We start from the raw sequence: 22,975 nt of genomic DNA, 5'->3' as shown, positions 1-22,975 counted from the left end.
CATCCTTATATTAAAGGAAGTATTTAATAACCTTTTTTGACCAAAACACGTCAGACACACTAGCGCCTGAAACCTCTCCACATACCTTTTTGCATATCACATACTGGTTTTGGGTGAAACCAGGAAGGTTGTTTCTAGCAGCTCTGTGCCACAGTGCCATCCCATAACTTTTAATTGCTAAAAATCACATAGGCTCTGCACTCACAAAAATAAGCCATGGGGATTTACTGTAGTTCATATTTTGATCAAAACATTTAACCACTTGCCTGGCATGGTCGAATCAAACTTACCTATGCTGTTTGTGGGTTGCCTTGATGGGGGTGGCCTTTTAAATGTTTTGATGAAAATATGAACCAAATCCCCAAGGATTATTATGGTGAGTGCAGAGCCTCTGTGATTAATGTACACTGATATAGTGTAGATGGGTGGCCCTTGATATACCGGCCGTCGGGATTTCGGCGCTCACCATACAGATGCAGGAATCCCGACCGCTGGTATACTAACAAATATTCTCCCTCTTGAGGTGTCCACGACACCCCTGGAAGGAGAATAAATAGCGTGGCACGCAAAAGGGGCTCTTTTGCGCTCGCCCCGCTGCCGGCATTCCGGATCCCGGCACCAGTATGCTGGCTGCCGGGATCCCAAGCGTCGGGGAAACATAACACACCAATGTTGATATACAGACACACAGCCATGATCAGGTGTGTTGTATGTTTTCATTTTGATATAACCTTGCTTGAACTACTCTGAATACCTTCCTGATCTGTAAACAAACTGGTGTATTGCTGTGGAAAATGATTCTGTTGTGCCAGAAGGTGGCAGCAGCTTGGATAGGTCAATATGTTGCCATGGTAACATGCACAGTTTGAGGTAAATTTAAGATCTGGGCCAGAGGTAAGATTATATATAGCACACTACAGATTATGGGGCACATTCCAATGTGTGGAATTTACGAACAGAGAAGCTGCAAATTAGCAAGGTCATTCTAGATCAAGTCTAACATCAGCCAAGACACATCCACAGATCTGCTAACAGACACCCATATACTGTATATATACCGATACCCCACACACAACGTTCTTCACTACATGTCTCGTCCTGCTCTGTCTGATATACCTTCACTTCTTTCTGTTCACCTTACCTGCCCTACAGTGCTACTGCTGTTCCTAGTGACAGACTTCACGTTCAGCACTAGCCTGTTTCAGCACATAAAGGGTTATACAGGATGTGTTGGGAATCTCATTTGGGTGGAGATGATGTTTAGTACAAGGCCCTGCATGTCCCCTTGCCCCTAGGAAATCTGTCTGATGCATCCTGTGTTTCTCTCCCTCTGATATCCGGGACAATATACTTGTATCCTCCAAGTACTATTTTGGAGATTAGACTTCTACAGATAGAAAAATGTGCTACAGATAGAAAAATGTGCATATGATATTTAAGAGAAAGACAGGAAAAGAAAATGTCTATTACAGCGGCCACAGACTTATTATATATATTCAAGGATATATATTCAAGGAGTTGAAGAGGTGCATTTAGAGGTGCGTCCCCTGTTTAGCAGTGGACGCTAACCTTATTAAACCATGCAGAATAACATAGAAACATAGGGGTCAATTCAATTCAGCTTGATATGTATAGCAGCGGGAAGGATGTCCCATTGCTATACAATTGAGCATGCTGTTATGAACGACCAGAGTATTTCTTCTTGCATCCCTCCTGGGGTACAAGCAGCAATCTTTTGCCGCAATGCTGTTTTCTGCATTAAGCGTGGTACAAACAGCATCGCGGCAGGCACTTAAGTCGAAGGATGCCCGTTCTCACGACGAAACCCCCAGGTTTAAGGCACGAGAACTGGCATTCTCTGGCATAATAGCGCGGTCAATTGAATCGCTCCGGGATCTCCTTCCTGGCGCTTTTCATATTGCTTTTTATTGAATTAGGGCCATAGAATTTGACGGCAGATAACCACTTGGTCCATCCAGTCTGCACAGACAGACAGATAGGATAAATATGAGATACATAGCTACAGATCAGATAGATACTGTATGAGATAGATATGAGGCAGATAGGTATATACAGCGACCGCTGCAGCGCCGACTACCTAGTCCAGGAGGGGGGTCACTAAGTACCTATAACCATACATGTGAAGACGTGTGTAATATATGTGCGTGCCGTACAGAACCCAGGACTCGGCATTAGGCTTCCCTCTCCTAAGCTCGTCCCCAGACTCTCATTAGCTAGTTTCACAGGAGTCTGGGGGCGTGTTTAGGAGACTGAAGCCTAATGCCGAGTCCTGGGTTCTGTAGGGCAGTTGTGATGCACAGTGTCGCTGCTGATCCCGGATACACTGCTAGTACACATAAACATAGATTTGAGGTAACATTACACTACCATTAACTGTACGGATACTGAAGGCTGACACCTAAATAACAAAATCCCAACTTCCTTCTTGATTTACCTTACTCAGGTTACTTTCATGCTACATTCCAAACTAAAGAAGTTTCTAACTTGTTACTGAGTAATATCAGACCGTATTGCCATTCTAGAACGCTCTGCAATTGTGCCCATTGCCCTGATTGGAGTATATGCACCAACAGAGCCAAGCAGTGACCAAGACAAAGATATTTTCTATGATGAACTACAGAAAATATTAAACCAGTACCAATATGGAGATCACACAACCATACTATGTGGAAATCTGAATGCACAAACGGGCCCTGACCAGCTGGGTTGGGAAAGAACACTAGGCCCATACAGATGTGGTCACCTGAATAATAATGATACAGAAAAAAATATGAGAAATCCACCAGGGGGTGCAATAGCAGTTTAACTTTAACTTTAAAAAACACAGAGAAATGTTTCACCACATTCCAAATTAACAGCATATTTAAAATATAAGTAGTATATGCAAAGTACAAGCGCCAGGTACAACACCCAACAACCACCTTCCCCATGACGAATGTACACTTCACTATACTGAAGTGGAGACTCTAAGCTCTTTAACTAGGAAAGTGGAAACCTGGTAGGAGATAATAGGTATCCTGGAAAGTTGCCTACATCAGTCCTGGACAAACTGTCGCTCTCTAGGTGCTAAACAGCTTCTGGGAAGCAACAGGTTGCCCTCCTTAAATCTGGAACTCCTGCTCCTACCAAATAACTATTCTGAAATCTCTCACCATAGAGAGAGAGAGAAAGAAAGAAAGAAAGAAACAAGCAAGTCTGCCTGGCCTGTACTAAGAGCCAAGAGAAGCAAGATTATCAAAATAATTTGCTATATCCAGATTTCTTCTTGGAAACTCAAAAGCAGAGGACAATTACATTACATAAAACATCTCCTCTTGCATCACAGAATTAAATATACTCTGGTATTTCTAAGTAGAAAAGAGAAGCACAAAATTCTTATCTTAGATACACCCGATGTTGCCATCAAGCCTAGGGGATTTGAAGACCAGGTCGTATCACTGATCCTGATGGCTGTGCCGACTGCTTAGGATTGTATTTGCTTCTGTGTAGATAGAATATACAGGACAACTTCCCCTGTCTCTACACAAAGATCTACTCTTCTTCCAGTCTGGACTGTTCACTGGGATATTTTATTATTATCCTGATTGGAAAGGGAGATGTAGTTTACTAAATGCTCTTCTTCATTTTCTCATGATGTTGCCTATTTCTTGTTTACACTAGGTATGGACATTGGAGGCTAATGGTCAGCAACTATTGATCCAATGGAAGTACATTTACCATCAAACAGCGGATTTTTAATCGTTGCCTGCCATCAGATGCTGTTTTCCAATGCCCATCTGATGCCGTGGCTGAAGCACAGTGCCTGTGCATACGCGCACATTGCAACCATTGATGTTATATCATTGAATGGTTTTAATGCTATGACTGGTTGCCACTGCATCACATTTGATGGCAGAAGCCTAGAAACCATTTGATGCCGGGCTTCCAATGTCTATCCCTAGTTTACATGTACTTTAATGTACTGGAAACAAGACCTCAGTCTGTCCTTTGAATGGGAGGTCTTTTCCTTCTTCCCGGAGCACTTCATGGAGTAGGTTCAATTAGCTTTGAGGTTTCATTGGATAATCTCACATTATAATAACACTTTATCTGGGCTGGAGAATGTTGCCTGGAGTAGCTTGCTAACCATAGGGATCCGACTGCGCGCGAAAACTAGCAAAGTTTTTCCTCCCATAATTACCCACAATAGGCCCTTTTAAGAGTTGGCTTTTTTTGTCCACAACTTGCACTTTTTTTGCGCACATCTTTTTGCAGCCATAAACTTGACTTGTGACTATGTATGACTAGAGGACTTGGATGGGGGCTGGAATGGGCCACTGAACAGAAGTAATCGCATTTGCCTAGAGGAGCCTGACTTGTGGTAACTAAAACCCATGATAATGATGATGATGATGATGATGATGACAGATGCAGCCTGTGTCTGATTGGATGAAAATGTCTTTTGTACACTCATTTATGCAAATACATTAATACTTCTGCAACACTGAAAAGTCAGCTCAGCAATCCATTCTAAGCTACTTGGGTGCTTATTATCTGTACTATAGGGCCATTAAATGAATTGCTTATACATTGGGGGAAATTTACTAAGCTCCCGATTTTGACCGAGATGCCGTTTTTTCATCAAAGTGTCATCTCGGTAATTTACTAAACACTAATCACGGCAGAGATGAGGGCATTCGTAATTTTTTGCAAGTCCAAGTAAAAAATTACGAATGAATACACCATCGGTCAAAACGCGGCTGTTTAAGTATGAATCTCGGTCATTTACTAAGAAGTGCAAAGCAAAAAAAAAACAAACACTGCCGTGAAAAATTACAACTCGTAAAAAAGTGCTAAAAAAAAACAGACCTTTTTTTTTTTTCCCGTGATTAGATAGGCATGCACGGATCCATGAGATCCGTGCATGTATATCAGTGGGAAGGGGTGGGAAAGTGCTTATTTTTTCTAAAAAAATTGCGTGGGGTCCCCCCTCCTAAGCATAACCAGCCTCGGGCTCTTTGAGCCGATCCTGGTTGCAAAAATATGGGGGGGAAAATGACAGGGGTTCCCCCATATTTAAGCAACCAGCATCGGGCTCTGCGCCTGGTCCTGGTCCCAAAAATACGGGGGACAAAAAGAGTAGGGGTCCCCCGTATTTTTAAAACCAGCACCGGGCTCCACTAGCTGGACAGATAATGCCACAGACGGGGGTCACTTTTATATAGTGCCCTGCGGCCGTGGCATCAAAAATCCAACTAGTCACTCCTGGCCGGGGTACCCTGGGGGAGTGGGGACCCCTTCAATCAAGGGGTCCCCCCCCCCCCAGCCACCCAAGGGCCAGGGGTGAAGCCCGAGGCTGTCCCCCCCCATCCAATGGGCTGCGGATGGGGGGGCTGATAGCCTTTGTTGTAAAAGAAAAGATATTGTTTTTAGTAGCAGTACTACAAGTCCCAGCAAGCCTCCCCCGCATGCTGGTACTTGGAGAACCACAAGTACCAGCATGCGGCGGAAAAACTGGCCCGCTGGTACCTGTAGTACTACTACTAAAAAAATACCCAAAAAAAGACAAGACACACACACCGTGAAAGTATAATTTTATTACATACATACACACATACATACATACTTACCTTAAGTTCCCACGCAGGTCGGTCCTCTTCTCCAGTAGAATCCAAGGGGTACCTGTTGAAGAAATTATACTCACGAGATCCAGGGGTCCAGGCTCCTCGGGAAATCCAGGGGTAATCCACGTACATGAAAAAAAAAAACGGTGTCCCGACCACGAAGTGAAAGGGGACCCATGTTTGCACATGGGTCACCTTTCCACGAATGCCAGAAACCCACTCTGACTTCTGTCTAAGTGGGTTTCTTCAGCCAATCAGGGAGCGCCACGTTGTAGCACTCTCCTGATCAGCTGTGTGCTCCTGTCCTCACTGACAGGCAGCACACGGCAGTGTTACAATGTAGCGCCTATGCGCTACATTGTAACCAATGCTGGGAACTTTCTGCCCTGCGGTTGACCTAAAGTGACGTCACCGCTGAGCAAGAAAGTTCCCAGCATTGGTTACAATGGAGCGCATAGGCGCTACATTGTAACACTGCCGTGTGCTGCCTGTCATTCAGTACAGGAGCACACAGCCGATCAGGAGAGTGCTACAACGTGACACTCCCTGATTGGCTGAAGAAACCCACTTAGACATCAGTCAGAGTGGGTTTCTGGCAGTCGGGAAAAGGGGATCCATGTGCAAACATGGGTCCCCTTTTAGTGCGTGGCTCGAGTGTCCGTTTTGTTATTTTTTTCAAGTACGTGGATTACACCTGGATTCCCCGAGGACCCTGGACCCCTGGATCTCGTGAGTATAATTTCTTCAACAGGTACCCCTTGGATTCTACTGGAGAAGAGGACCGACCTGCGTGGGAACATAAGGTAAGTATGTATGTATGTGTGTATGTATGTATGTAATAAAATTATACTTTCACGGTGTGTGTGTCTTGTCTTTTTTGGGGTATTTTTTTAGTAGTAGTACTACAGGTACCAGCGGGCCAGTTTTTCCGCCGCATGCTGGTACTTGTGGTTCTCCAAGTACCAGCATGCGGGGGAGGCTTGCTGGGACTTGTAGTACTGCTACTAAAAACAATATCTTTTCTTTTACAACAAAGGCTATCAGCCCCCCCATCCGCAGCCCATTGGATGGGGGGGGACAGCCTCGGGCTTCACCCCTGGCCCTTGGGTGGCTGGGGGGGGGGGACCCCTTGATTGAAGGGGTCCCCACTCCCCCAGGGTACCCCGGCCAGGGGTGACTAGTTGGATTTTTGATGCCACGGCCGCAGGGCACTATATAAAAGTGACCCCCGGCTGTGGCATTATCTGTCCAGCTAGTGGAGCCCGGTGCTGGTTTTAAAAATACGGGGGACCCCTACTCTTTTTGTCCCCCGTATTTTTGGAACCAGGACCAGGCGCAGAGCCCGATGCTGGTTGCTTAAATATGGGGGAACCCCTGTCAATTTTTTTCCCATATTTCGGCAACCAGGATCGGCTCAAAGAGCCCGAGGCTGGTTATGCTTAGGAGGGGGGACCCCACGCATTTTTTTTTTAAATTTTACAGTGTTTAATTAAAAAAAATAAAAAAAATAGAACCCCAGCACGGATCACACAGATCCGGCCGAGATTAATTGTAAAAAAGTCGGCAGTGTTTTGCTAATCACTGCCGTAAAAAACACAAAAAAAACACGAATGACATCGACATCGGAAGAAAAGAAAAACCTGAATACGACAGCTTAGTAAATCCATCGTAACAAATTCAAAAAGTTGCAGTTTTACACTTTCGATGTCATTCGTGATTGAACTTTGACCTGAAACGGGAAAATACGAATCTTAGTAAATTTACCCCATTGTGTACTGCAATTTTTAGGTGTTTTTGGTGACCGTGAAGCCATGCCTCCATTTGTATTCTGGACGCACCTGACCCAGCTAGATTTAGGAGAGTGAGCCGCAGTTGCAGGTTTACATATGCAACAGATTCAGAATATATGTAAAAAATACACGCTTTTTCCAGATACTGTACATTAACATTTCCATTTGTGTTCCATTCTGAGTAAGGCCCATTGTGTGAATTTGCACCTATAAGTGAACTTCGACCTAGCTAATAAAAACTTGCAAACACACAAAAGTGATATATAGTGCTGTCCCCATATCCACTCACTCTAATTATTCATTCACCACAGCAATAGAGCTATATGGATTACTGATCTGATACAATAGAGAGGTAGCATCTACAGACATCTACTGTTCTGTATAAAGGGCCTAATTCAAGGTTGATTGCAAAACAACATTTTCCTGTAATGGGCAAAACCATGGGGGTAATTAAGACCTGATCGTAGCAGCAAATTTATTAGCAGATGGGCGAAACCATGGGGGTCATTCAGAGTTGATCGCTCGCTTGCAACTTTTTGAAGCGCTGCGATCAGGTTAAATCTCGTCAAAACTGCGCATGCACCGCAATTTACAGGCGCGTTGTGCGGGTACAAAGAGGATTGGTGCTGGGCGATGGATTTAACGAAGAATCCATTCGCACAGCCGATCGCAAGGTGACAGAAAGAGGGCGTTTATGGGTGTCAACTGACCGTTTTCTGGGAGTGTTTGGAAAAACGCAGGCGTGTCCAAGTGTTTGCAGGGCGGGTGTCTGACGTTAATTTCAGGACCAAAGAGACTGAAGTGATCGTAGTGGCTGAGTAAGTCCAGAGCTACTCAGAAACAGCTACTCAGAAACTGCTAAAAACTTTTTTGTGCCGTCGGCTGCAAAATCGTCCGCACACTTGCAAAGCGAAAATACACTCCCCATAGGCGGCGACTATATGATCGCAGCACAGCAAAAAGTTGATAGCGAGCGATCAACTCGGAATGACCCCCCCATGTGCACTGCAGGGAGGCAGATATAACATTTGCAGAGCGAGTTAGAATTGGGTGGGTTATTTTTTTCTGTGCAAGGTAAATACTGTCTACTTTATTTTTAAACAGCAATTTAGATTTCAGTTTGAACACACCCAACCCGAATCTAACTCTCTCTGCACGTTATATCTGCCCCCCCCCCCCCCCCTGCAGTACACATGGTTTTGTTCAACTTCTAACAAATTTGCTGCTACGATCAGGTCTGAATTACACCCCATGTGCACTGCAGGTGGGACAGTTATAACATGTGCAGACAGAGTTAGATTTGGGTGGGGTGGGTTCAAACTGAAATCTAAATTGCAGTGTAAAAATAAAGCAGCCAGTATTTACCCTGCAGAGAAACAAAATAACCTACCCAAATCTAACTCTCTCTGCACATGTTATAGGCCCTACACACTGGCCGATTTTTGGAAAGATATGAACGATCTCGTTCATAAATGAACGAGAACTCGTTCATATCTTTCAGTGTGGAGGCTCCAGCGATGAACGATGCGCGTCCCCGCGCTCGTTCATCGCTGGTCTCCCGTCGGCTGTGCATGCAGGCCAATATTGACGATCTCGTCCATATTTGCCTGCACTTCAATGCAGTCGCGTGACGGGGGGAGTGAAGAAACTTCACTCCCCCCGTCACTGCCCCCCCGCCGCCGGGTCGCTCGTCGGCCGTATCCGCCGTCGGGCAGCTCGGCGGCGGATCGGCTAGTGTATAGGGCCCCTTACATCTGTCTGCCCCACCTGCAGTGCACATGGATTTTCAATCAACCTTGAATTAGGCCCAAAGTGGATCAGGAAAAACAGACTGGTGTTCATCTTGGGGGTAATTCTGAGTTGATCGCAGCAAGGAACTATGGCCCTCATTCCGAGTTGTTCGCTTGGTGATTTTCTTCGCATCGCAGCGATTTTACGCTAATTGCGCATGCGCAATGTTCGCACTGCGACTGCTCCAAGTAAATTTGCTAAGAAGTTTGGTATTTTACTCACGGCATTACAAGGTTTTTTCTTCGTTCTGGTGATCGTAATGTGATTGACAGGAAGTGGGTGTTTCTGGGCGGAAACTGCCCGTTTTATGGGAGTGTGTGAAAAAACGCTGCCGTTTCTGGGAAAAACGCGGGAGTGGCTGGAGAAACGGGGGAGTGTCTGGGCGAACGCTGGGTGTGTTTGTGACGTCAAACCAGGAACGAAACTGACTGAACTGATCGCAGTGGCAGAGTAAGTCTCGAGCTACTCAGAAACTGCTTAGAAATTTCTATTCGCAATTTTGAGAATCTTTCGTCTGCAATTTTGCTAAGCTAAGATACACTCCCAGTAGGCGGCGGCTTAGCGTGTGCAATGCTGCTAAAAGCAGCTTGCGAGCGAACAACTCGGAATGAGGGCCTATGTTAGCAGTTGGCCAAAACCATGTGCATGTGCACTGCAAGGGAGGCAGATATAACATGTGTAGAGAGAGTTAGATTTGGGTGGGTTATTTTGTTTCTGTGCAGGGTAAATACTGGCTGCTTTATTTTTTTACACTGCAATTTAGATTGCAGATTGAACACACCACACCCAAATCTAACTCTCTCTGCACATGTTATATCTGCCCCTCTGCAGTGCACATGGTTTTGACCAACTGCTAACAAAGTTCCTGCTGCGATCAACTCAGAATTACCCCCATAGTACCCTTGTAAAAGTAACTGTGTATTGCCAACTTTTACAATTACTTACTGTACTTTTAAAATATTCTTCCATTAAAAAAAAAAAAATAATTTCCAATGACTGAAAGCTAATCCTGGTACAAAAAAAAATAAAAAATACCCAAAACATTTTGTTGGCAGTTTATATATTTTCCTAAAAATCGCCAAGCGGTAAGCCATTTTCAAATAAACAGATCACACATTGCACGTTTGTGCAACCTGCGAGTGCAGCCCAGACAGTGAGACATTGGTGCAGTGGTTTTACAATGGGAATGTCATACAGACTCCTTGCCAAGTTTATTATCCTACAGTACTTCCCACTTACATGTCAGTCTCCATCACTGAAACACTCTGAAAGCAGAGTAAGCCCAGATACATGCAGTTTAATGCACCTTTCCCTTTTAAAATGACTGACTGCACAAAAGCACTGGGCATGATTCTGTGTTAGGAGTAAACATATATAGTGGCAGATGCTCAATTAGCTTAGTGATATCATTCAGGTGCTTGAAAGGGTTTTTTTTCACTGGTATGCTGCACTGGGATTTCTGGCTTATGCTGATTTTTTGGGGTGCCACACCCTGCATCTAGATATAGCGCTAGGGACCCCAAATATACAGAGAGGCCTTGATGCAGCTTTGGGGCTTATTCATACATTTGCACAAATATATGTAACTGAGATCTCTGAATTCCAATACTGTGTGGGATTTAAATCTGGTTACTGTTATCATTTAGGGTGTGGGGAGAAACAAAATGCCTTTTTTTCTTGCTTAGAAATACCCTTCCCTTTCAAGCACCTGAATGATATCACTAAGCTAATTGAGCATCTGCCACTATATGTGTCTGTTGTGAGAGGCAGAGAGGTTCCTGCATTAGGAGGAGGTGCAGGCCCTGACATGCCATATGGAGCATTATGGGGTTGCTCCAAGGTAGGTAGCTCTTAGCTTAGATATATTTAAGTAAGGAGCCATTATCATGTAGCTCCTTGCTGGTTATTTATAGACCCAGATTGGGCTAATGGAGGTGTGGGGTGTGGTGCCTCTGGACTGGCTGAGCTGGATGGCTTTAGTATGGCATACCACTACATTCTATTAACACTTATAACTTACTAATTTCTTTAACACTATTTCTCCATTTTAATTACATCTCATTTTTGTATCACTTCCTTTATTGCTTTGGCTTCCTAACACTAATTTATTAACACTATAGTTTTTTCACTGGTAAGCTGCACTGGGATTTCTGGCTTATGCTGATTTTTGGGGTGCCACACCCTGTACCTAAATATAGCGCTAGGGACCCCAAATATACAGAGAGGCCTTGACGCGGCTTTGGGGCTTATTCATACATTTGCGCAAATATATGTAACTGAGATCTCTGAATTCCAATATTGTGTGGGATTTAAATCTGGTTACTGTTATCATTCAGGGTGCTGAGGGAAACAAAATGCCTTTTTTTTTCTTGTGTTAGGAGTAAAGCAGAAAAAAAAAAAAGCAAGTAACTTTGCACCTTGGCAAAACCATGCTGGGGCAGATGTAACGTGCAGAGATATTTAGGTTTGAAAGGGGTGTGTCCATACTGAAAGCTAGATTGCAGTGTAATAATAAAGCTGTCCAGCATTTTTGGGTTACATGCCAAAGCAGCCAATATTTATCCACGCAAAAATAATAAATGTATTTGCAACCCTTGCAGTGCAACATGGTATGTCCAGGTACAAAGTTACTCACCCTTTTTCTGCTCTACTTGTAGAAGACATTTTCTTATTGGCCTTCATAGACATGTTATAAGATGCTGTCGAGTTAAAATCAAATTAAGTAGTAATAATTAACATGACCCAGGGGCAGATGTACTAAGCCTTGGAGAGTGATCAAGTACCAGCCAATCAGCTCTTAACTGCCATGTTACAGGATGTGCTTGAAAAATGACAGTTAGAAGCGGATTCGTTGGTACAGGTGCGTGCTCGTACATCTAGCCTCAATACGCCATGCAGCGTGAGATGCTGGGCATGAGTAAGCTGCCAGGTCCCGTGCAACTCTGCTAACAGCGGGCATCTGTTATTGCTGAAAATGCATCTTAGTCGCAACGCAATGCAACTAAAATGCAGAAGGAGGCGTGCTGATTAATTTGATATATGACACTTGTATAGTGAGTGTGACTGAGAATATATAGGGAGCACAACAGAACTTCGTGTACAGATTCAGAGACGCAGTCGCACATAGATATAAAAGTATCATATCAAATTAAATAGTATGGCCTCCTCGCATTGCTCTGTGATTAAGACACATTTTCGGCAAAGAAAGACTCCTGACGCTAGAAGATTCTCACGTGATCTGGCGAGCCAAGAAGGGCTGTTTGACATCACTGCAGCAAATACTTTATCACTCTCCACTTTATCACTCTCCAAGGCTTAGTAAATCTGCCCTCTAATCCAGAGCAAATGTGTCCTTGTGCACTAGGTCTCATTTTTTTCCCTGCATAGATCTTTAAAATAAGAATTTACTCACCGGTAATTCTATTTCTCGTAGTCCGTAGTGGATGCTGGGAACTCCGTAAGGACCATGGGAATAGCGGGCTCCGAAGGAGGCTGGGCACTCTAGAAAGATCTTAGACTACCTGGTGTGCACTGGCTCCTCCCACTATGACCCTCCTCCAAGCCTCAGTTAGGTACTGTGCCCGGACGAGCGTACACAATAAGGAAGGATTTTGAATCCCGGGTAAGACTCATACCAGCCACACCAATCACACCGTACAACTCGTGATATGAAACACAGTTAACAGTATGAAACAATAGAGCCTCTCAACAGATGGCTCAACAATAACCCGATTTAGTTAACAATAACTATGTACAAGTATTGCAGATAAACCGCACTTGGGATGGGCGCCCAGCATCCACTACGGACTACGAGAAATAGAATTACCGGTGAGTAAATTCTTATTTTCTCTGACGTCCTAGTGGATGCTGGGAACTCCGTAAGGACCATGGGGATTATACCAAAGCTCCCAAACGGGCGGGAGAGTGCGGATGACTCTGCAGCACCGAATGAGAGAACTCCAGGTCCTCCTCAGCCAGGGTATCAAATTTGTAGAATTTTGCAAACGTGTTTGCCCCTGACCAAGTAGCTGCTCGGCAAAGTTGTAAAGCCGAGACCCCTCGGGCAGCCGCCCAAGATGAGCCCACCTTCCTTGTGGAATGGGCATTGACAGATTTTGGCTGTGGCAGGCCTGCCACAGTATGTGCAAGCTGAATTGTACTACAAATCCAACGAGCAATAGTCTGCTTAGAAGCAGGAGCACCCAGCTTGTTAGGTGCATATAGGATAAACAGCGAGTCAGATTTTCTGACTCTAGCCGTTCTGGAAACATATATTTTCAGTGCCCTGACAACGTCTAGCAACTTGGAGTCCTCCAAGTCCCTAGTAGCCTAGGCACCACAATAGGCTGGTTCAGGTGAAACGCTGACACCACCTTTGGGAGAAACTGAGGACGAGCCCTCAATTCTGCCCTATCCATATGGAAACTCAAATAAGGGCTTTTACAAGACAAAGCCGCCAACTTTGATACTCGCCTGGCAGAAGCCAAGGCCAATAACATAACCACCTTCCACGTGAGATATTTCAGATCCACGGTTTTTAGTGGTTCAAACCAATGTGATTTTAAGAAACTCAACACCACGTTGAGATCCCAAGGTGCCACAGGAGGCACAAACGGGGGCTGACTCTGCAGCACTCCTTTCACAAATGTCTGAACTTCAGGTACTGAAGCTAGTTCTTTTTGAAAGAAAATCGACAGAGCCGAGATCTGTACCTTAATGGAACCCAATTTAAGGCCCATAGTCACTCCTGCTTGCAGGAAATGCAGAAATCGACCTAGTTGAAATTCCTCTGTTGGGGCCCTTTCGGCCTCACACCATGCAACATATTTTCGCTATATGCGGTGATAATGAGTTGCTGTAACCTCTTTCCTGGCTTTAGTAAGCGTAGGAATGACTTCCTCCGGAATGCCCTTTTCCTTCAGGATCCGGCGTTCAACCGCCATGCCGACAAACGCAGCCGCGGTAAGTCTTGGAACAGACAGGGCCCCTGCTGCCGCAGGTCCTGTCTGAGTGGCAGAGGCCATGGGTCCTCTGATATAAATTCTTGAAGTTCTGGGTACCAAGCTCTTCTTGGCCATCCACGAGTATCGTTCTTACTCCTCGCCTTCTTATTATTCTCAGTACCTTTGGTATGAGAGGCAGAGGGGAGAACACATAAACCGACTGGTACACCCACGGTGTTACCAGAGCGTCCATAGCTATCGCCTGAGGGTCCCTTGACCCGGTGCAATATCTTTTATAGCTTTTTGTTGAGGCGGGACGCCATCATGTCCACCTGTGGCCTTTCCCAATGGTGTACAATCCTATTGGAAGACTTCTGGAGGAAGTCCCCATTCTCCCGGGTGGAGGTCGTGTCTGTTGAGAAGATCTGCTTCCCAGTTGTCCACTCCGGGAATGAACACTGCTGACAGTGCTAACACATGATTTTCCGCCTATCGGAGAATCCTTGTGGCTTCTGCCATCGCCATCCTGCTTCTTGTGCCGCCCTGTTGGTTTACATGGGCGACTGCCGTGATGTTGTCTGATTGGATCAGTACCGGCTGGTTTTGAAGCAGAGGCCTTGCCGGCCTCAGGGCATTGTAAATGGCCCTCAGGTCCAGAATATTTATGTGTAGGGAAATAACCTGACTTGACCAAAGTCCCTGGAAATTTCTTCCCTGTGTGACTGCCTCCCAGCCTCAAAGGCTGGAATCCATGGTCACTAGGACCTAGTCCTGTATGCCGAACCTGCGGCCCTCTTGAAGATGGGCACTCTGCAGCCACCACAGTAGAGATACCCTGGTCCTTGGAGACAGGGTTATCAGCCTATGCATCGGAAGATGCGATCCGGACCACTTGTCCAACAGATCCCTCTGAAAAGTTCTTGTATGGAACCTGCCTAATGGGATTGCTTCGTAGGAAGCTACCATTTTTCCCAGGACTCGCGTGCAATGATGCACCGCTACCTATTTTGGCTTCAGGAGGTCTCTGACTAGAGATGACAACTCCTTGGCTTTCTCCTCCGGGAGAAACACTATTTCTGGTTTATGTCCAGAACCATCCCCAGGAACAGTAGACGTGTCATAGGAACCAGCTGTGACTTTGGACTGTTTAGAATCCAACCATGCTGTTGTAGCACTTTCCAAAATAGTGCTACCCCGACTACCAACTGCTCCTTGGACCTCGCCCTTATAACGAGATTGTCCAAGTACGGGATGATTACAACTCCCTTTTTTTGAAGGAGTACCAACATTTCGGCCATTACCTTGATAAAACACCCTCGGTGCCATGTACAGTCCAAACGGCAGTGTCTGGACTTGGTAATGGTAATCCTGTACCACAAATCTGAGGTACTCCTGGCGAGGATGGTAAATGGGACATGCAGGTAAGCATCCTTGATGTCCCAGGATACCATGTAATCCCCCTCGTCCAGGCTTGGAATAACCGCCCTGAGCGATTCCATCTTGAACTTGAATTTTTGTGTTCAAGGATTTTAAATATAAAATGGGTCACACCGAACCATGCGGTTTCGGTACCCCAACCCGTGTGGAATAGTAACCCCGTCCTTGTTGAAGTAGGGGCACCTTGAGTATTACCTGCTGGGAATACCGCTTATTAATTGCCTCTAGCACAGCCTCCCTGCCTGAGGGAGTTGTCAGCAAGGCATATTTTAAGAAACGGCTGGGGGGAGACATCTCGAATTCCAGCTTGTACCCCTGAAATACTACTTGAAAGAAACAGGGATCCACCTGTGAGCGAGCCCACTAATTGCTGACATTTTTGAGACGGCCCCCCACCGTACCTGGCTACACCTGTGGAGCACCCGCGTCATGGTGTGGCCTCACAGGAGGCGGGGGAAGAATCTTGATTCTGGGAACAGGCTGACTGGTGCAGCTTTTTTCCCTCTACCCTTGTCTCTGTACAGAAAGGAAGCGCCATTTGACCCGCTTGCTTTTCTGAAGCCGAAAGGACTGTACCTTTGTCTGTGAGGAAACCTGAGGTAAAATTATTTCTTCCCAGCAGTTGCTGTGGATACGAGGTCCCAGAGACCATCCCCAAATAATTCCTCACCCTTATAAGGCTCTCTATGCGCTTTTTAAGTCAGCATCACCTGTCCAGTGACAGGTCTCTAATACCCTCCTGACAGAATGGACATTACATTTATTTTGGATGCCAGCCGGCAAAATATCCCTCTGTGCATCCCTTATATATAAGACGACGTCTGTAATATGTTTTTATGTTTGCCAACTAGTATCCCTGTTTGACAGGGTCACCGACTACGCTGCAGCAGCACTATCTGCAGGTCTCAGTCTAGTACCTGAGTGTGTAAATACAGACTTCAGGATAGCCTCCTGTTTTTTATCAACAGGTACCTATTAAAGTGGCCGTATCCTAAGACGGCAGTGCCACCTTTTTTGACAAACGTGTGAGCGCCTTATCCACCCTAGGGGATATCTCCCAGCGTAACTTATCCACCTGGCGGGAAAGGGTACGCCATCAGTAACTTTTTATAAATTACCAGTTTCTTAACGGGGGAACCCACGCTTTCACACACTTCATTTATTCATCTGATGGGGGAACAAAACACTGCCTGTTTTTTCTCCCCAAACCTAAAACCCATTTTTAGAGGTGCTTGGGTTAAAGTCAGAAATGTATAACACATTTTTTATTGCCGGGATCACGTCACGGATGTTCCTAGTGGATTGTGTATATGTCTCCACCTTGTCGACACTGGAGTCAGACTCCGTGTCGACATCTGTGTCTGCCATCTGAGAGAGCGGGCGTTTTTGAGCCCCTGATGGCCTTTGAGACGCCTGGGCAGGCGCGGGCTGCGAAGCCGGCTGTCCCACAGCTGTTACGTCATCCACCCTTTTATGTAAGGAGTTGACACTGTCGGTTAATACCTTTCACCTATCCATCCACTCTGGTGTCGGCCCCACAGGGGGCGACATCACATATATCGGCCTCTGTTCTGTCACCATATAAGCCTCCTCATTCAACATGTCGACACAGCCGTACCGACACACCGCAGACACACAGGGAATGCTCTAAACGAGGACAGGACCCACAAAAGCCCTTTGGGGGGACAGAGTAAGAGTATGCCAGCACACACCAGAGCGCTATATATATACAGGGACTAACTGAGTTATGTCCCTAATAGCTGCTTTTTATATAATATACTGTATACAGTGCCAATTTTAATGCCCCCCCTCTCTTTTCCCTCTTACTGTACTGTAGAATTGCAGGGAAGAGCCAGGGAGCTTCCTTCCAGCCGAGCTGTGAGGGAAAAATGGCGCCAGTGTGCTGAGGAGATAGGCTCCGCCCCTTTTTCGCGGCCTATTCTCCCGTTTTTTATGGAATTCTGGCAGGGGTATTTACCTCATATATAGCCCCTGGGGCCATATATTGAGGTATTTTAGCCAGCCAAGGTGTTTTTATTGCTGCCTCAGGGCGCCCCCCCCAGCGCCCTGCACCCTCAGTGACCGGAGTGTGAAGTGTGTGAGAGGAGCAATGGCGCACAGCTGCAGTGCTGTGCGCTACCTTGGTGAAGACAGAGTCTTCATGCCGCCGATTTTCCGGACCATCTTCTTACTTCTGGCTCTGTAAGGGGGACGGCGGCGCGGCTCCGGGACCGAACATCAAGGCTGGGCCTGCGGTCGATCCCTCTGGAGCTAATGGTGTCCAGTAGCCTAAGAAGCCCAATCCGGCTGCAAGCAGGCGAGTTCGCTTCTTCTCCCCTTAGTCCCTCGCTGCAGTGAGCCTGTTGCCAGCAGGTCTCACTGAAAATAACAAATTCTAAGACTATAACTTTCTAAGAGCTCAGGAGAGCCCCTAGTGTGCATCCAACCTCGGCCGGGCACGAAATCTAACTGAGGCTTGGAGGAGGGTCATAGTGGGAGGAGCCAGTGCACACCAGGTAGTCTAAGATCTTTCTAGAGTGCCCAGCCTCCTTCGGAGCCCGCTATTCCCATGGTCCTTACGGAGTTCCCAGCATCCACTAGGACGTTAGAGAAAGGCATTTTGCACTTTAAATAATGTGTTGCTATTGAAAACCTCACTGTGGCCGAACAATGCTTTATAATCAAGGTACATTTACCTCTGTTCCATAATCACTGTCTACCCCACCTGTGTCACCCCTGGCTGTCTGCCCCTCCACTTTAGAATGTAAGCTCTCATGAGCATCATGTGCTTATCATTCTCTTACTTACACCATCTTCGACGGCATCAAACCCTGCAGTTTTCTACCACCCTTACTTATGTCAGTGTCATCTGCTGCTGTATCTATGTTTATTTACCCTGTACTTGTTCTATATTGTCTTTAACTGTAAGTAACTATTTACTGATTTGTTTATTCGCTTAAGTACTCTGTAATTGGGTGCTGAAGATCCCTTGTGGCACCATATAAATAAAGGATAATAATACTAATATTATATGTAATATGATTCATATCCGAGCAATATTCAGAAACCGATCCACTACACTAGCCAGAAGATATTCTCACCCAGTGATCTTTACAGAATGTGTCCCATGACGACGGTATTTCTCTGGCTCCCCTGCCATCACCGGTGTGTGCCTATAGATCCCACTCTGGTACATGAAGAAGTCTTCGTGCACCTCCATGATGGCTGGAATGAAGAATATATAGTCATAAAGAGAACAGAGTTGTAAAAGAGAAGAAAAAAAAGCACACAGTAGCTATCATCCTGATATATAAGATATGAGTAGACATTGTATCTACAGTCTCTTATAAATTGCTCTGCTTTTTTATTATACAAGATTATTAAATAGTTACTCCTCCAAATGAAACAGAACAGTACCAAAGATGGAATTCACCTGTGCACAAAGGGATGTTCCAGTAGTCAGAGGTAGATTTCCAAAAACTTTTAAAAAGGAAAGGTGCCCGTGTTTCCCACAGAAACCAGTTTCTAGCTATCATTTTCTAGAATATACAATCTAAATGTTAAAAAGGATAGGTTAGGATATTATGAGCAATGCTTCTAATTTTCCTTTCTAGAGGTTTTAGTAAATCTACTCCTAATGGGAAAGAGTCAGCATGAGACAGGAAGTAGGCCTTCTCATCCGTGTCTGTTTGCGATGCACAGTCAGCTGTTCTTTTGTACAACCTACCTTGCACTGGACCGTTTTCAAAGATTTCCTTCATTATTTCTTTTTCCTGCCAAAGATAAAGATAATAATCACTAATGTCCTTAGCATCTTCAGTTCAGGTACTGGGCATTTCATGAATTAATCAGGCAGTATGTCTTGAGTATGTACATCTTAGCGCAGCAGAGGCTCGAGAGGAGGAATGTCCCATCAGTTAGTCAGTGACCTACTGTATTTTGTGTGCATGTTTTCACCAGGGCTGGTGAATGTAAGAGTTACCACGGCAATCGTTGTGGATATATTTTTCGGATTATATATCACTTTGCATGAATTCCCATTTTTTATATTTTGTAATAATTAATGGCTAATTTTTATGTACTTTCAATCAATGTTCACTCATTCAGCACGTCATCGCCCTTTTACAGGTTTACGTAAGGTTGTGACTAATGTCTCAAAAGGTTAAAACATTTGCTACCATGTGTATTTCTACTTTTTATATAGTACAAATGTTCTAATGGCAGGCTCACTAGGTAGAATTGTTGTATAGAAATTAGTGAAGTTTTCAAAAACTGTTCCATAACATTTGCCTCATCCCGTATCTGTTCCCTAAATATTATACCAGCAGACTTGACAGAGATGAGCTTACACAGTCTGAGGGGGTCATTCCTACCTGATCAGTGCTGTGTGTTTTCGCACAGCAGCCGATCAGGTCGGAACTGCGCATGCGCCGATGCCGCAGTGCGCTGGTGCATGCCAGACAACTGACAGCTGTCGTAGCCAAGTGATCGCCTCTGCCTGATTGACAGGCAGAGGTGTTCACTGGGTGGGAGGGGGAGGCACGGCGGCCGCCGTTTTGTGGGCGCGGTCTGGCCAAAGCAGGGGTGGCCGGAACGTACGGGAAGCGGCGGGCCGCAGCGGCTGCGTGATGTCACACGCAGCCGCCGTGACCTGGCCAGCGACGACTAACTCCCTGCAAGACGCAGGAGCTGCGCTGGCTGGGAGTTACTCTACAAGTACAAAAGCATCGCCGCTGTGCAATGCTTTTGTACTTGTGCGGGGAAGGGAGGGGGGGGTGGCCTGACATGTGGGGCAGACTAGCCCAGTGCTGGGCGTCCCCCCGCATACCAGGATAGATAAGCTGTGCTAAATTTAGCACAGCTACGATCAGGTCGGAATGACCCCCTGAGTTCAGATGGATCTCTAGCACCAGGTATAGGGCTGCTACAAATGCGTACTAATAGCACTTACTAGTTTTTCACATTTATTTAAATGGGTGTGAGCATGTCCTCCCAATTTTGGCCACACCCCGATTACCCAGCTCTGAAACCAGCTGTGTAATTTTGTCCAACCATAATAGTAGGAGTATCTGTAGGGTAAGATAATACTATGATGCGATTGTGTATTAAAATGTTGGGGTCTATTTACCAAGGGGTCTATTTACTAAGCCTTTTATAGATATAAAGTGGACAGAGATAAAGTACCATCCGATCAGCTCCTAACTGCCATGTCACAGGCTGGGTTTGAAAAATGAAAAGAGATGATCGGATCTCCGTCCACTTTATCTCCATCCAAGGCTTAATGAATAGACCCCTAAGCCTTGGAGAGAGATAGCGTGGACAGAGATAAGTACCAGCCAATCAGCTTCCAACTGCCATGTTACATTGTGTTTGAAAAATGACTGTTAGGAGCTGGTTGGGTGGTACTTTATCTCCGTCCACTTTCTCTCTCCAAGGCTTAGTAAATAGACCCCTTGGTCTGTTTCATGAGGTGGTACTGAAGATAAATGCCTGTAGCAACTGTAAAAAGAACTAACATTGGATGCCAAACGGTAGGCTGGTGTGGACTGGTAGATGTCATTAGATGATGCAAATGGATTTGGACAGTGAGCAGTGGCTTGTCTTTTCCCACGCCCGGTTGATCGGCTGTGCATCATACAGGGTGCTGGAGAACCATTTTCCTTCAAACCCGCAAAGGGATAACATTCTTCTGTTACAAGCCTGAAGAAAGAGAAGTTATACAGCTACATTATACAAATCATTATTTATTTCACAAGATCAGACAAACCAGAAGAAACAATGGTAACAAAATATGTGAAGAGGCCACAGATAAAGTCCAACACTGAGACATAAAATTCAATTTTGTGCAATGAAACAGGCAATATAGACTTGAATTCTATGCCAGTAGAGGCTGACCAGGGTGTGTGTGCATGCAACTAAATGACAGTAATGCATGAACAAGTACGTTTGGCATACCCCTGGAGATGCTGACTATATTAAGTAGGCTGCATCATTAGTCATGCATGTTCCCAACCATATCCTTGCAGGTTCTCGTTACGTTGGTGCATAAATATGTATGTTAGAGGTCAACAGCATAAATACCTGTGTTAAAAATAATAGGGTGTCGTATATTTTGTCGACATTCATCATGTTGACGTTTATTATGTCAACATGAGAATATTGACATGGTCGTAATGTCAACATGCAGAAACATCAACATGATTAGAATGTCATCAAAACGGCCCTGATAGGCTAGTGGCTCAAAAGGTGCCTTACAGGTTCTGCTGTTACGTCCAGATGACTTCCAACTGTGAGCAACATCTAACTCTCCCACCTGTGCCTAACCCTAACCTCCCCTCCTGTAGTCTACCCACAACCCTCTGGTCTCTTCTGAATGTTGTAATTTCACATGTTCAATATTAACATTTCAACAATGTCGACATATGACTGCATGCCACAAAATAGAACACAAATTAATTTAAGTCACATTGTAGCCCTTTGCTAATATTGATGGAAAGACAGTATAGGACAGTGCAGGGTTTTCCCCACAATGCTGCAACCAACAAGCTATGACAAGCTGGGCATGTCACACTACAGTACAACAGCCTGGTCAGCATAGAGCAGCCACATATAAGAAAGCACAGCCCCACGATTTACCGAGACTCCACCCAACACACCGGAATGGCAGTGATGGAATAATAAATGTAAAATAGGCAAAATAGTAACTACAGTGCTAGCAGGGGTAGGACACCCGGCGTTTGGAATTCCGGCGGTTATAAGAGCGACACTGGCATCTCGGTGCCCAGCATCCCGACAGGGGTCAGGTATGTATGTTCCCCCCCAACTATAACACTCCTTTCCCGAAGCATAACCCTAACCTCCCCCCCACCCCCACCCCCGTCCTGCAGTCTGACCCTAACCCAGCCTTCCTCATAGTTTAATCCTAAAGGGCCCCATACACTACAACGATATGTCTGAGGCTGAAGTCGGAGGCGATTTCCCTTGAACTCTCACGGGAGCTTCCCGGGAGTGGTTCCATACGATTTGGCACATTTTGCATGCAATATATCTTATGCGATCCCAGCCATGCCTGCGGGAACCGACATATCACGAGTGCAGCACTAACGAATTAGGGGAGCCGATCCTACCCTCACGGGAATGCGGATCGGATTGGAAACACATCCAAAATGCCAGATTTCATCCAATAAATCGGCCCGAATGCCCGAAATTGGATGAAATCGGGAATTATCATTCTAGTGTATGGGGCCCTTAACTCTTCCCGCAACCTAAATGTAAACTGCTCACCCCCCAAACCCAACATTTTTTCTTATTTGTTTATCGCAATGAAATATTTTCCTTGTGTGTATGATATTCAGGAACACTCTCCCCACTACAAAAGACATCTCCCCAT

At 45.4% G+C, this 22,975-nt stretch overlaps 1 protein-coding gene across 4 annotated transcripts in view; it reads right to left on the bottom strand.

Moving 5' to 3' along the window:
- KCNQ4 (potassium voltage-gated channel subfamily Q member 4) overlaps window positions 1–22,975 on the bottom strand; it is a 752,031-nt gene that overhangs the window by 7,281 nt on the left and 721,775 nt on the right. For all 4 annotated transcript variants that reach the window (XM_063954215.1, XM_063954216.1, XM_063954217.1 and 1 more), the window contains 3 exons: window positions 21,102–21,285; window positions 19,313–19,358; window positions 18,687–18,810 (listed from right to left, as the gene is read on the bottom strand). In XM_063954215.1, the coding sequence (XP_063810285.1) occupies window positions 18,687–18,810; window positions 19,313–19,358; window positions 21,102–21,285 (354 nt within the window). The remainder of the gene's footprint in view (window positions 1–18,686; window positions 18,811–19,312; window positions 19,359–21,101; window positions 21,286–22,975) is intronic.

The sequence above is a fragment of the Pseudophryne corroboree genome, chromosome 2, assembly GCF_028390025.1.
Source record: "Pseudophryne corroboree isolate aPseCor3 chromosome 2, aPseCor3.hap2, whole genome shotgun sequence".
Lineage (NCBI taxonomy): Eukaryota > Metazoa > Chordata > Amphibia > Anura > Myobatrachidae > Pseudophryne > Pseudophryne corroboree.
This window is presented reverse-complemented; position numbering and strand designations above follow the sequence as displayed.